Below are 14,896 nucleotides of genomic sequence, written 5' to 3'. Positions count from 1 at the left end.
GCTAGGCAACGAGCGCGCGCAGCCCCGGGGCCAGAGACGCAGGCCCAGTGAGGAGGGGCGCGCGCCGGTGAGCGGAGGGCGCTAGGGAGGGGGCCCGGGGGAGAAAGCGCTGCAGAGAGGAGGGGCGCGCAGGTGGCGAGAGGGGGTCCGGCGGAGAGTACGCCGCAGAGAGGAGGAGGCGCGCGGGAGGTGTGGAAGGGGCGCGGCACAGAGGAGGGAGCAAGATCGTGAGTGAGCAGAGAAGTGCAGCCTAGAGGCTGTTAGGACAGCGCGCCCGAAAAGACGATTTGATGGGGCAGTTAGGCCGGTGCGCCCTGGGAAGGATAAAGGGGCGGCTGGCTCTCGGGGTGGGAGAAGGGCGGGACGCCCCGACAGCCCCGGGCCGGAAGAGGCTGTTTGCTGCAAGCCCGATAGCCGAGTGTTTTCACTAGCCGGCACCTTTGCACTGCACTTGCGGGCGACCTCCGCGTGGTCCCTTTCAGAAGCAGCTCGGGCGCCCTGTCTCCAGGAAGCCCTCCCACCTCCCCCAGGCCTGAGCCCTTGCAGCCTTCTCTGCCGTCGTCGTTTGTGCACGGTGCTCCACTAGCGTTTCCCGTGTTCTGTTTGCATTTATGTGCGGCGCGGTGCCGGGCAGGAGAAGCCTCGCTGAACGTGAGTTGAAGTGGTAAGCGCCAGGGTGGGCGCGCACAGATCGGAAGGGACTGGGAAGTGGGGCGGCTTCCTGGGAATGCAGAGTAGGGGACTCCAGCCTCCGGGGAGGGTGGTTCTACAGTGATAGAGGCACAGTGGGTCTGTAAGTGAGTCACCTGGGGATTTTGTGAAAATGCAAACTGAATCTGTAGGTCTGGGGTGGGACCTGAGGATCTTCAACAGGCCCCCAGGTGATGCAGTGCTGCTGATCCGCGGACCACACTTTGAGTAGGAGGGGTGTGGAAGGTTGTTTATCCAGGTGCGTCCATTCATGTGGGCCACAGAGTGCCAGAAGCAGACATCACGTACCCCATCCCCACCCTCCACCATTAATCCTAAACTCGGTAGCTTTAAACACGCATTTATTCTCTTACAGTTTTTCAAGTCAGAAATCCAAAATGAGTCTTACAGGGACAAAACCAGAATGCAGGAGGGCTGATTCCTTCTGGAGCCTCTGGGGAGAGTCCACTTCCTGGCTTTTCCAGCTTCTAGAGGCTGCCACACTCCTTGGCTGGTGGCCCTGAATCACGTCACCTTTTCTCCCTCTTCTGTCATCACATCTCCCTCTTCTCTGTCTGCCTTTACTGTGTCCCTCTTACAAAGACCCTTGTGATCGCCTGCGTTGTTCCTACCTGCATAGTCCAGATGACCTCCTCAAGTCACATCTGCAAAGTCCCTTTTGCCATATAAAGTGACATTTCATAGGTTCCAGGTACACGGACATAGACACCTTTGGGAGCCCTTATTCAGCCCCACTACACTGTATTTCCTAAGAAAAAGGGCATTTTCGTGCTTACGCATATTACAATTACCAAAACCAGGGAATTCCACCTTGATACAATCCTATTATGTGATCTACAATTCACAGTCAGTTTCCCCAACAACGTCCTTTCTAGAATTCTTCTTTCTGGTCCAGATCCAACCAGCATCCTGTGCTGGGTGCAGTTGTTAAGCCTGTTTAGGCTCCCTTGACCGGAACGCTGCCTCATCTTTCTTTGTCTTTCGTGACCTTGACATTTTTAAGAGCACAGGCCAGCTGCAGACTGTCTCTCCGTTTCGCTTGATGTTTCCTCAGTTAGATTCAAGTTTTGCATTTGGGGCAGGAATCCGCAGAAATGTCCATGTCCCACTGAGTGCATCCCCTCGGGAGACAGGTGATGTCACTTTGTCCCTTTATGAGTGACATTTACTCTGACCACTTGGTTAAGGCTGTGAGGCCAGGTTTCACCCCTGTGAAGCTTCTGTGTTTCCTTTTGGGATTACAGTAGTTGCCCCCTTCTCTGCGGTTCCACTTTGCGTGGTGTCAGTTGTCCATAGTCAACCAGGGTCCAAAATTATTAAATGGAAAATTCCAGAAATAAGCAGTTCATAAGTTTTAAATTGTCTGCTTGTTCTGAGCAGCATGATGACTCATCCCTTTGTCCGCATCTGCACGCTGTATAGCTACCCGCCCGTCATCACTGAGTGGCCGTCTCTGTTGCCATATGGACTGCCGCAGTGTCTCAGTGCTTGTGTTTGAGTCACCTTTATTTCACTTAATAATGGCCCCGAAGCACAAGAATAGTCATGATGACAATTCGGATATGCCAAAGAGAAGCCATAAAGTGCTTCCTTTAAGTGAAAATGAGAAAGTTCTCAACTTAATAAGGAAAGACCAAAAAATTGTATGCCGGAGACACTAAGATCTATGGTGACTTTTATTACAATATCTTGTTATAATTGTTCTATGTTACTATTAGTTGTGGTAGTTAACCTCTTACTGTATCTAATTTATAAATTAAACTTTATCATAGGTATGTATACATAGGGAAAAACATAGCATTTTTTTTTAGTATTTTTTTTTATTGAGTTATTGATAGGTTACAATCTTGTGAAATTTCAATTGTACATTAATGTTTGTCAGTCATGTTGTAGGTGCACCACTTCACACTTTGTGCCCACCCCCCACCCCACCTTTCCCCTGGTATCCACTAAACTGTTCTTGGTCCATAGTTTTAAATTCCTCATATGAGTAGAGTCATACACAGATTATCTTTCTCTTGCTGGCTTATTTCACTTAACATAATTCTCTCAAGGTCCATCCATGTTATTGCAAATGGAATGATTTTGTTTTGTTTTACAGCTGAGTAGTATTCCATTGTATATATGTACCACATCTTCTTTATCCATTCGTCTGTTGATGGGCACTTAGGTTGCTTCCACATCTTGGCTATTGTAAACAGTGCTGCAATAAACATTGGGGTGCACAGGACTTTTGGGATTGCTGACTTCAGGCTCTTTGGATAAATACCCAGTAGTGGGATGGCTGGATCGTATGGTAGTTCTATTTTTAGTTTTTTGAGGAATCTCCATACTGTTTTCCATAGTGGCTGCACCAGTTTGCATTCCCACCAGCAGTGTATGAGGGTTCCTTTTTCTCCGCAACCTCTCCAACATTTGTTGCTATTAGTTTTAGATATTTTTGTCATTCTAACGGGTGTAAGGTGATATCTTAGTGTAGTTTTGATTTGCATTTCCCTGATGATCAGCGATGATGAGCATCTTTTCATGTGCCTATTGGCCATCAGTATATCTTCTTTGGAGAAATGTCTGTTCATGTCTCCAGCCCATTTTTTGATTGGGTTGTTTGATGTTTTGTGATTGAGTTGCGAGAGTTCTTTATATATTAAGGATATTAAGCCTTTGTCAGATATATGACTTGCAAATATTTTTTCCCAGTTAGTGGGTTGTTTTTTTGTTTCAATACTGTTTTCATTTGCCTTGAAGAAGCTCTTTAATCTGATGAAGTCCCATTTGTTTATTCTTTCTATTGTTTCCCTTCTCTGAGAAGGCATGGTGTCCGAAAAGATCCTTTTAATACTGATGTCAAAGAGTGTACTGCCTACGTTTTCTTCCAGAAGCCTTATGGTTTCAGGTCTCACCTTTAGGTCTTTGATCCATTTTGAGTTTATTTTGGTGAATGGTGAAAAAGAATGGTCAATTTTCATTCTTTTACATGTGGCTTTCCAGTTTTCCCAGCACCATTTGTTGAAAAGACTTTCTTTTCTCCATTGTATGCCCTCAGCTCCTTTGTCAAAGATAAGCTGTCCATAGATGTGTGGTTTTATTTCTGGGCTTTCAATTTTGTTCCATTGATCTGTGCACCTGTTTTTGTACCAGTACCATGCTGTTTTGATTACTGTAGCTTTGTAGTATGTTTTGAAGTCAGGGATTGTGATGCCCTCCCGTTTTGTTCTTTTTTCTCAGGATTGCTTTAGCAATTCGGGGTCTTTTGTTGCCCCATATGAATTTTAGGATTCTTTGTTCTAATTCTGTAAAGAATGTCATTGGGATTCTGATTGGGATGGCATTGAATCTGTAGATTGCTTTAGGTAGAATGGACATTTTAACTATGTTTATTCTTCCAATCCATGTACATGGAGTGTCTTTCCATCTCCTTATGTCGTCATCCAATTCGCTCAGAAAGGCCTTGTAATTTTCATTATATAGGTCCTTCACTTCCTTAGTTAAATTTACCCCAAGATATTTTATTCTTTTTGTTGTGATTGTGAATGGTATTGTATTCTTGAGTTCTTTTTCTGTTGGTTCATTACTGGAGTATAGAAATGCTACTGATTTATGCAAATTGATTTTATACCCTGCCACTTTGCTGTAGTTGTTGATTACATCTAACAGTTTTCCAATGGATTCTTTGGGGTTTTCTATATATAAGATCATGTTGTCTGCAAACAGCGAGAGTTTCACTTCTTCCCTCCCTATTTGGATTCCTTTTATTCCTTTTTCTTGCCTGATTGCTCTGGCCAGGACCTCCAGTACTATGTTAAATAAGAGTGGTGATAGAGGGCATCCTTGTCTTGTTCCTGTTTTCAGGGGGATGGGGTTCAGTTTTTGCCCATTGAGTATGATGTTGGCTATGGGTTTGTCATATATGGCCTTTATTATGTTGAGGTAGTTTCCTTCTATGCCCATTTTGTTCAGAGTTTTTATCATAAATGGCTGTTGGATCTTGTCAAATGCCTTCTCTGCATCTATTGAGATGATCATGTGGTTTTTATTCCTCAGTTTGTTGATGTGGTGTATCACGTTGATTGATTTGCGGATGTTGAACCATCCCTGTGTATGATTCTTTTGATGAATTGCTGAATTCTGGTTGCCAAAATTTTGTTGAGAATTTTTGCATCTATGTTCATCAGTGATATTGGCCTGTAGTTCTCTTTTTTCGTGGTGTCCTTGTCAGGTTTTGGTATCAGTGTGATGTTGGCCTCATAGAATGTGTTAGGAAGTGTTCCATCTTCCCTAATTTTTTGGAATAGCTTGAAAAGGATAGGTATTAAATCCTCTCTGAAAGTTTGGTAGAATTCCCCAGGAAAGCCATCTGGTCCTGGGGTTTTCTTCTTTGGGATGTTTTTGATTGCTGTTTCAATCTCTTTCCTTGTGATTGGTCTGGTCAAATTGTCTGCCTCTTCTTGAGTGAGCTTTGGGAGATTGTAGGAGTCCAGGAATTTATCCATTTCCTCTAGGTTATCCATTCTGTTGGCATATAGTTTTTTGTAGTATTCTCTTATAATCTGTTGTATTTCTGCAGAATCTGTTGTTATTTCTCCTCGCTCATTTCTGATTTTGTTTATTTGAGCTTTCTCCCTTTTTTTCTTTGTAAGTCTGGCTAGTGGTTTGTCAATTTTATTTATCTTCTCAAAAAACCAGCTCTTTGTCTCATTGATCCTTTCTACTGCCTTTTTCGTTTCAATAGTATTTATTTCTGCTCTGATTTTTATTATTTCTCTCCTTCTGCTGACTTTGGGCTTCATTTGTTCTTTTTTCTCTAGTTCAGTTAGGTGTGCTTTAAGGTTGCTTATTTGGGATTTTTCTTGTTTGTTAAGATGTGCCTGTATTGCGATGAATTTTCCTCTTAATACAGCTTTTGCTGTATCCCATATGAGTTGGTATGGCATGCTATCATTTTCATTTGTTTCCAGGTATTTTTTTATTTCTTCTTTAATTTCTTCAATGATCCATTGCTTGTTCAGTAGTGTGTTGTTTAGTCTCCACATCTTTGTGCCTTTCTCAGCTTTTTTCTTGTAATTAATTTCTAGCCTTATAGCACTATGATCTGAGAAGATGCTTGTTATTATTTCAATTTTTTTTAAATTTGTAGAGGCTTGCCTTGTTTCCCAACATATGGTCTATCCTAGAGAATGTTCCATGTGCACTTGAGAAGAATGTGTATTCAGCTCCTTCAGGGTGGAGTGATCTATATATGTCTATTAAGTCCAATTGTTTTAGTTTTTCATTCAGCTCCACTATTTCCTTGTTGATTTTCTGTCTGGATGATCTGTCCATTGATGTGAGTGGGGTGTTGAGGTCCCCTACTATTATTGTGTTGTTTTTAACATCTTCCTTTAGGTCTGCTAATAGTTGCTTTATGAATCTTGGTGCTTCTGTGTTGGGTGCATAGATATTTATAAGCGTTATTTCTTCTTGATGAAGTGTCCCTTTGATCATTATATATTGTCCCTCTGTGTCACTCTTTACCTATCTTATTTTGAAATCCACTTGGTCTGATATGAGAATTGCAACACCTGCCTTTTTTTCCTTGCTATTTGCTTGAAGTATTGTCCTCCACCCCTTCACCCTGAGTCTGTGTTTGTCCTTGGGGTTGAGGTGTGTTTCCTGGAGGCAACAAATTGTTGGATCTTGTTCTTTAATCCATTTTGCCACTCTGTGTCTTTTTATTGGAGAGTTCAATCCGTTCACATTGAGAGTGATTATTGATGCATGTGGACTTAATGCTGTCAATCTGTCGCTCATTATCTTGTTTTCCTGTGTTTCTTTTCCTGTGTGCTTTAGACTACCCACTTAATACTGCAATTTCTTATGCTGGGTTTCTTAGATTTTTCCTAATCTATGAGTTGTGACTCTGTTCTGTACTTTATTTTAGTGTCAGCCTTGAAGTTTGTATTTAGAATCTCGTGTATAATATAGTCTATTCTCTGGTGGTCTCTTACTTACTCGACCAATACTGATGTAGACCCTTTGCTCTTCCCCTCCTAAATAATTATTTTCATGTTTTATTCCAACTCGTCTTACTAATTTGTAGTTAGAGTGCTAAGATCGTCCTTGTTTTGGTAGTTTCCTTATTTTTACCCTAATGCTATAGTTGAATATTTGCTATCCTGTTCTGGTTCTATCCATCGGTCTCCCTAGTCTGTGGATTGTGCCCCCTTTCTCCCTTTTTTCTTTTTTCAAGTATGAGAGCCTTCTTGAGGATTTCTTGTAATGGAGGGCTTTTAGTTACAAATTCCCTTAACTTTTGTTTGTCTGGAAAAGATTTAATTTCTTCCTCATATCTGAAGGAAATTCTTGCTGGATAGAGTATTCTTGGCTGAAGATTTTTATCCTTTAAAGCTTTGAATATGTCACTCCATTCTCTCCTAGCTTGTAGGGTTTCTGTAGAGAAATCCGCTGACAGTCTGATAGGGGCTCCTTTATAGGTTATTCTCTTTTTTTTTCTTACTTCCCTGAGTTTTCTTTCCTTATCATTCCTATTTGCCAACTTTACTATTATGTGCCTTGCGGTGGGTCTTTTTACATTGACAAATCTAGGAGATCTAAAACCCTCCTCTACACACATTTCTCCGTTGATCCCTAGATTTGGGAAGTTCTCTTCAATAATTTTGTTAACCACAGTTTCTGCTCCATTTTCCTTTTCCATATTCTCGGGAATTCCTATGATCCTTATGTTCTTACTCCTCATTGAATCCATTATCTCTCGGAGATTTTCCTCATTTTTTTTAATGCTTAGTTCTCTTTCTTCCTCTGGCGCCATTCAGCCTGTCTGTCCTCGATTATGCTGATTTGCTCCTCTAGGTTGTCTACACGGGCATTCAGGGAATCCGTATTCTGTTTTATCTGGTCCATTGTGTTTTTCATCTCAAGTAATTCTGTTTGATTCTTCTTTATGATTTCAATCTCTTTTGTGAAGTAACTCCAGAACTCGGCTTGTTTCTCTATCTTTCTCTCTACCTCATTGAGTTTTTTGATTATAGCTGCTCTGAATTCATTATCACTTAGTTTACCTAATTCCAAGTCCTCAGGACTTAATTCTGTGTTTTTATTGTTTTCCTTCTGGTCTGGGGCTTTTATAAATTGCTGGATGGTAGAGGAGCGGTTTTTTCTCATGGTGGCAGAATTCAGTTGCAGTTACAGCCTGTCGCCACTAGATGGGGGTCGAGAGCGGCATGTTAGCTCTCCGCCTTCGGGGCAAGATGGCTGCGCCCACTGGCTTTGTTAGGGGGGAGGGGCTGTTACTCACACGCACCGTCTGGGTTCAGATCAGTTCTGTTCTCTGGTCTCCCAAGGCCCTTGATTCATAGGGTCCCCGCGGACGGAAGCTTTCCCCCCATCAGCGGGTCTCCACTGAATCAGCGGCAGGAGTCCTGGATGATCCCCCGTCACGCGGCCCCTCCCCAGCTCCTTCCCGACCCGCGCCGCAGCGATCACAGACTCTAGGGGAGGGAGCGATGTTCTCTCCTACCCTTCCAGCGCCTCCGAAGGTGTAAGCAAGGTTATGATCTCCACCTTCTTGGTATTGTAGGTCTCTAGGGAGCTGGCATTATGTTTATTCTCTGAAATTCAGTTCTTCCAATCTTTTGTTGTATTTTGGAGGGGAGAGAATCCCGGGTCAGCTCACCCCACCATTTTGCTCCGCCTATAATTCAAAAACATAGTATTTTTAGGATTCGGTACTATCCTCGGTGTTGGCATCCACTGGAGTCTTGGAACATCTCCCCCGTGGAGAAGGGGGAACCACTGCAATACATAATTTGTGGGGAGAAACTTTGACACTATATAAATATCCTGTTCTTTGTCAAATAGTCACCAAGTTCTAGCACTCATTGGTGACTGGTTTGATTCAGTTATACTGTGATTGTTACAAACTGGTGATTTTTTTTAAACTCCATTATTCTTCACTCGTCTCTTAGTTGACATTCTATTTTAAGAAAGAACTTGCCTTCTCTTCCATTCGCTTATTCGTTCTTACATGGACTCGTGGATTCTTATTTTATTCAGTCAGTTGTCATCCATTACAGGCATTATTTATTTTGAAGGTCAGATTGCCCAGACTCAGCTAGGAGCAGCCGCCTTCGAGCCGTCTCCTGTGTCCCCAACCATTTTATTTTTCAGCATCTTCTTACTTTCTGGGACAACAAAATGTTCCAGGCTTATTGGACTTTTCCTGCCCCAACCTTGGAAGTAGCCACGTCTCCAGGGAGCCCTGATTCCTCTTGAGTAGGGAAGGCTGCTGGAAGCGAGTTCTCTGTGCGCCGGGTGCCCCTTGCCCCTCAGGTGTTTTTGCTCTTGGAACTTTGCGGTGGAAAGAGCTGGGAAGTTTTTTTTTCTGTATTCGCATCTATCTGTCTTTTCTCCCTTAAACTGAAAACTGCATCCAGAAAATGCTAAGACTAGATCTGAGCCTTTATTATTCACTTTATTATTAGCTCTTTTGAAGTTAAAACATGTCAACTTTGGGAATGTGGAGTTGTTCAGGAACAGTCTGGTGCTGGGCCATCTGACATCACAATCTTCCACTGCCTTCGCGAATATTTATTTTTTTTTAAGATTTAAGACTTTTTTTTCCTTTTTCTCCCCAAAACCCCCCAGTACATAGTTGTGTGTTCTTAGTTGTGGGTCTTTCTTGTTGTGGCATGTGGGATGCTGCCTCAGCGTGGCTTGATGGGCAGTGCCATGTCCGCGCCCAGGATTCGAACCAACGAAACACTGGGCTACCTGCAGCGGAGCACGTGAGCTTAACCACTCGGCCATGGGGTCAGCCCCAAGCCTTGGCTAATATTTATTAAACACTTACTCGGTGGCAGGCTGAGTGTTACGTGTGTTTATCATCTTTTTTAATCTTCATGGTTATGAGATACATACTTTTCTTGCTCTGTTCCGCAGATGAGAAAACCGAGGCTCAGAGAAACTGAGTGACTTGCTGAAGATCACACAGCTAGTAGATGGCAGACCCGGACCCGGAACTTGGTCTGTCTGATCCTGGGGTCTACGTGCACACTGCTGCCCCCACTGCCTCTCCTTTCTTACGGTCCAGCTGGGGCTGTGTTGCCTCCAGCTCTTAAAATCTGATTAACGGTAAATCCAGGCACGTGGACCCAACCTAAAGTAGTTTCTTGCTTAAGCCATAGAGAGGAGAACGTGGTAGCGGTACCAGCAGAGCCCCGGCCGGCAGCAGCCGCAGTGGCACCATTTCCCTCCCTCCCCTCCCCAGGCCTCCCAGCCGTCCCCTGTGAAACGCAGAGGACTGCCTCATCTATGTCATAGGCGACTGGGGTTCCACCCTCACAATGGCATAGCTCACAGCTTGCTAGGTGCTCAGAGCCCCTCTCGGGACCTCCTGCCTGCTGGTATTTCCACCCTCCTCTAGGGTAGAAGTGTGTGGGTAGGTGGAGGCCTCAGCCACCCTTTACCACCAATGTTTCAAGCTGTTCTGAGGCCTGATGACCCCCAGGACCTGTCCTCTCACCTAGTACAGCTGAAGAGCTTCAGAAAAAAGTCTGTTTAAACATACGAGCTATTCGCAGGTATGTGTTTATTGGTTCTTTTGGGAAGGGTGGGATCCAGAAGCATCTCATATTTATCCTGAAATGAATCTGAGTTGGTTAGAACCTGTCTATTTTTTAAATCAGGTTAAGTTTGTAAAACAGCGTGACTGTGTTTTGATGTCCCCCAGGCCCACAAGGATGGAAACCAACTACCTGAAGAGGTGCCTCGGAGACTGCCTGGCCCAGGCACTTGCCGAGGTGGCAAAGGTTCGGCCCAGCGACCCCATAGAGTACCTGGCACACTGGCTTTATCATTACAGGAAAACCGCTAAGGCCAGAGAAGAGGTGTGTCTGTGCGCGGGTCAGCCTAGGGAGCGCTTTCCAGCTTTCCCAGAGTGACTTGAAATCCAAGGCGGGATTCCAGAGCCGGCCCGTAGAGTTTCCTGGTTTATTCCACTTGTGAGGCTTGCTTAGGTCCAGATATCCCAGAGGGCCGGGAGGCTGGGGGCTGAAGAGGGCATCCCACTGAGAGGAATTGTGGACTTGGTGGGTTTGGAGCTCCAGTAGGCTGACGCTAGTTACAGGAGCGAAGTCAGGAGGTGGAAGGGCCCGGGCCCTGAGGTCTGTCCCAGTGAGGGATGAGCTTCCCAGGGGCTGACCTGATTCCACTGGGTCCCATCACCCCAGGAGAGGCAGGAGGAGATCCAGCTGAAGGCAGAATGTGGTAATAGCCTCAGAGAAACAGAAGTAACGGAAATGCTAACGCAAGAAGAGTGTCAGATTCCACAGAGGGGTGAAAAGTATATGAGGTAGGGGAGGAACTCAGCCCTGGGCACACGCGCCGCGTGATGGGCCCTAGGACATGCCTGAGTCAGCCGGCTGCAGAGTGGAGTGCAGGGGGCTCTGGTGGCCTACTTTTTCCTCCATATTTATGTGTTTGTGTGTAAACTGATCTTATTCACAGTCCTTGTCAATGAAAAAAGAAAATGTTTAAAGGCCATTCCATTTTAGATTTTAGGAAATACCATAGATGCTAATGATTAACAAAATCCAATTTTTTTTAAATCTAATATGTCACTTGGATCAAATATATTTTCATAGATGATCCTTTGAGCTCTTTTCAAAATTATTCAATATTTTTCAGAAACCGAATATGGTTATCAGTATATACTTCAGGTATATTATTTTATTTGTTGTATATTATGTAAGTATTTTATTTACTATATACTATTTATGTATGTATCAAGCCACAGAGGCCTGCTGTGTGGTACTGTGATAGTGGTCGTGAATTATTCAATTGGAAAGAACTGTGTATTCATTAGTGTGACAAACATATCTTTTATCTCCCGCAATTTTTGCTACAATCTTCTGAAAAACGTCTCATGTCTCATTTTGTGCTTTCTATGAAGTACGTGCTACCCGGATAGGGAATTCACTTGTTGGGCTTGTTGTCTGACATCTTTTTGACTATCACTATACCCTGTGCATTAAGATTTTTAATGCAGTCTTGCCCAATTCACCAGCTTTTGCTAGTTTCCACAGCCAACTTTGGTGAAGACATGAAAATATTAAGCTTATGTACATATATACTAATATCCTCAGCTTTCTTCATAATTAATAGATTTGTCTTTTGAGTCTGGATGTTTTATAAGTAAATCTAAAGAAAGAGAGTTTCATACCGCTGTTTGACAGTAATCTAAAGGAACTCCCCTCAGGAATAATTCATTCTTTGCACAGTTGTTGGAGATGGTAGAGGCGAGCTCATTAAGCAGAAGTTGTCATAGCTCGCTACCCACTCGTCCTTTTCTAACACCTGCTTCACTGTTAGTGGAAATTAAATATATAAGGCAGGGAGAGACTCCCAAACCTCCACCCTGATTTATGGTGCCTTTATTAAAGAAAGTTCTGCTCACATCGGTGTTTTGAATTGTCCTTTTGTACTGCACTCAGGTTTTATCCCCGGCAGCAGTATTCCTTAGCAGGACTCAGATGGGTAGAAGGCGTGCTATTCTTCTTCCCAGTGTGAGACAAAGGCAGTTGTAAGGGAAGATGGGAAACCGGAGCCAGCATGATACCTGGACCCTGTGCAAGTTCTCAGTTTTAGGAAAGAGTTCACATGCACGTTGTGGTGATGGAAATTGATTCCCTTTGTTATAAGGAAATAAAGAGAACCCAACAGTGACCTAAAACAAAGCTGAATTTGTTGCTGACCTGCCAGGGGAGAGCCGCGTCATTCAAGAGCACGCCGCTCTCCTAGCACAGATTGAAAGGGCTGGGTGAGGGCAAAGAGGTGGGGGTACATCCAATAAGACGCAGTCCTAAGTTCCGATTTCTTGTCGGCTACAGGTGAATTGCAGACTAGCCCTTGCTATTGGTCACTGCCAGACTCGTTCCACTAGTGCTGTAAACCCTGCTCTCGAATGGGGTTGCATAAGATCTCACCAAGGCTGCTGATTCAGCTGATGGGCTCGCATGCGCAATCCCAGAGCTTTGCAAGATTTTCTGTAATATTTTAAAGCCATCCTTGCTTGCTTAAACCTTAGAAAGTCTTTGAATGCACCCAGATTGAATACTACTGGTCCAGTGGATGTGTCAAAAGAGGAGTAGAAAGAGAGCACTGTGTGTGGCAGAGAGCATATCCAGTTATAGGAAGCAAAAGAGATTCACGGAGCAGGTGGCGGTTGAGTCAGACCCAGAAGAAAGCTAACAAAAGGTGCCCTGGTGTTGGTTTCTCGTCGTTGAGCAGAGGCAGCTTTGACTAAGGAAACCATAGTTCAGTTTCTAAGTCTGAAAGCAATCCCTCTGTTTACAAAGATCAGAGCCGTACAGAAATGCATTTTTACAGAATCGATACATAGATCTGCTGCATAGACTCGAAACACTTTGAAGGTAGAAGGGTCTTGGAGACCGTGTGGACATGTACGTCACAGGGTGCTCTCAGTGCCCCACGGGGTCCACTGTAGAATGGACTTTGGGACTTGAGGGCAAAGATGGCAATAGAGGTGACCAACAGAGCTTAAGCGCCAAAGATTCCAACCTCCACTGGGACTGCGATTCCACAGATATCAGACTGCTTGGTATCATCTCATAGGTCCCTGAGGCTGTCTTCATTTTTTGTCTTTTTTCCTCTGTGCTTCAGTCTGGGTAATTTCTATCACTCTGTCGTCAAGTTTACTGAGCCTGTCTCCTGCACTGTCCAATGTCTTATTTAGGGATTCAGTTTATTTTTTCATTTCAAATATTGTACCTTTCAATTCTACAATTTCTATCTGGTTCCTTTCTGTAATTTCCATTATTCTCTGCTGATCTGCCCTGTCTTTTCACTCACTATGTCCATTTTTCTTCTTTAAACTGTTAAAAATATTTATAATAGCTATTTTAAGTCCTCGTCTGCCAATTTCATCATCTTTGTCATTTTGGGGTCTCTTTGTATTAAATACTTTTCTCCAGATTATGGTTTACATTTTCCTACTTCTTCATGTCTGGTAATTACTATTTATGTGCTGAACATTATAGATGATGCTTCGTAAGAATCTAGGTTCTGTTGTTTTTCTAAGGCGTTGAGTTTTGTTCTGGCAGACAGTTACGTTCTTGGCGCATCATCTCCATCCTATCAGGTTTTTGTTTTATGCTTTACTACAGCGGATCTGTTTCAGTTCTGTTCTTAGTCTTGGGCGTGAAAATGGCAATATCGTGTCCTTCTCGAGTGTGTTTTAGTCTCTGCTAATGACTTTTTCTGTTTAGTCCCTGATTTCTGTGGCTAGTCCCACAAAGAAGACCGTCTTCCTGCAGGAGAGCACAAAGCCCCTTGCGAAGGAGGCCTTGAAGCAGGCATCCCTGCCGGGCGCTTCCAGGGTGGTTCCGGGAGAGCCTCAGCAGACTTCAGAGCCATCTGGCTAGACTGACTGGAACGTCCAAACTCCACGAGAGACAAATTACGAGGCTTTTGAGGATGAAGTTGCTCCCTAATGTATTCTGGCTCCAAGTCTCCCTCGTAGGTTATCGAAAGATGGATGATTCTAATAATGCTTCTCTCAAAGCCGCAAACTGAGATGCAGCCGCTATAAGGGTTCCCACCTGGAGATGGTAACTGTGTGGATTACAGCAAGATTTGAGAGGAAAGAGGTTTCTGCAGGGGCTCACCGGCCCAAGTTCAGCTGATAGAGGCATGAAGACTCCTTAATCATGTGAAGATTTGGACTAGTTATACGATAAGATAAACTAATAATAAGGATTTAAAATAAGTAACCAAATGGATGAGACTTTTTCCTCTTGTTTTATCATTTTTTTTGGAGACCAGACCATGAAAACACATCCAGCTCATGTGTTCACGTCTTGACTTTAGCTAAACTTTGCACTCAGACCCTCCACAGTGTTCACACACGTCCTGGCGTGGACCTGTGTCACTGACAACAGCTGTTTTCAAACAGCTCCAGTGACAGTAAAACTCAAAGGTTTGAATTTTTTTTTCAATTATTCTCTATCTATATTCATTTAGATATCATCTGTATGCTGATGGCTTCAGATTTATATCTTTAATCAAGATTCCCTTGAGTGAGGGAGGGGCAAAATGGTTGAAGGGGGTCAAAAGGTACAAACTTCCAGTTATAAAATAAATAAATCACTATCGTTAATGATACCGTATTGCA

At 43.6% G+C, this 14,896-nt stretch overlaps 1 protein-coding gene across 1 annotated transcript; it reads left to right on the top strand.

The window, feature by feature from the left end:
• Positions 1-191: 191 nt before the first annotated feature.
• On the top strand, positions 192-14,357 carry DYDC2 (DPY30 domain containing 2). The gene is given in 6 exon segments (XM_070266006.1): positions 192-651; positions 9,646-10,286; positions 10,436-10,592; positions 10,935-11,049; positions 13,171-13,178; positions 13,992-14,357. Coding segments are annotated over 4 exon segments (495 nt in total). The 5' UTR covers positions 192-651; positions 9,646-10,286; positions 10,436-10,445; the 3' UTR covers positions 14,217-14,357.
• The last annotated feature ends 539 nt before the right edge of the window (positions 14,358-14,896 follow it).

The sequence above is a fragment of the Equus caballus genome, chromosome 1 (genome assembly GCF_041296265.1).
Source record: "Equus caballus isolate H_3958 breed thoroughbred chromosome 1, TB-T2T, whole genome shotgun sequence".
NCBI classification, from domain to species: domain Eukaryota; kingdom Metazoa; phylum Chordata; class Mammalia; order Perissodactyla; family Equidae; genus Equus; species Equus caballus.
This window is presented reverse-complemented; position numbering and strand designations above follow the sequence as displayed.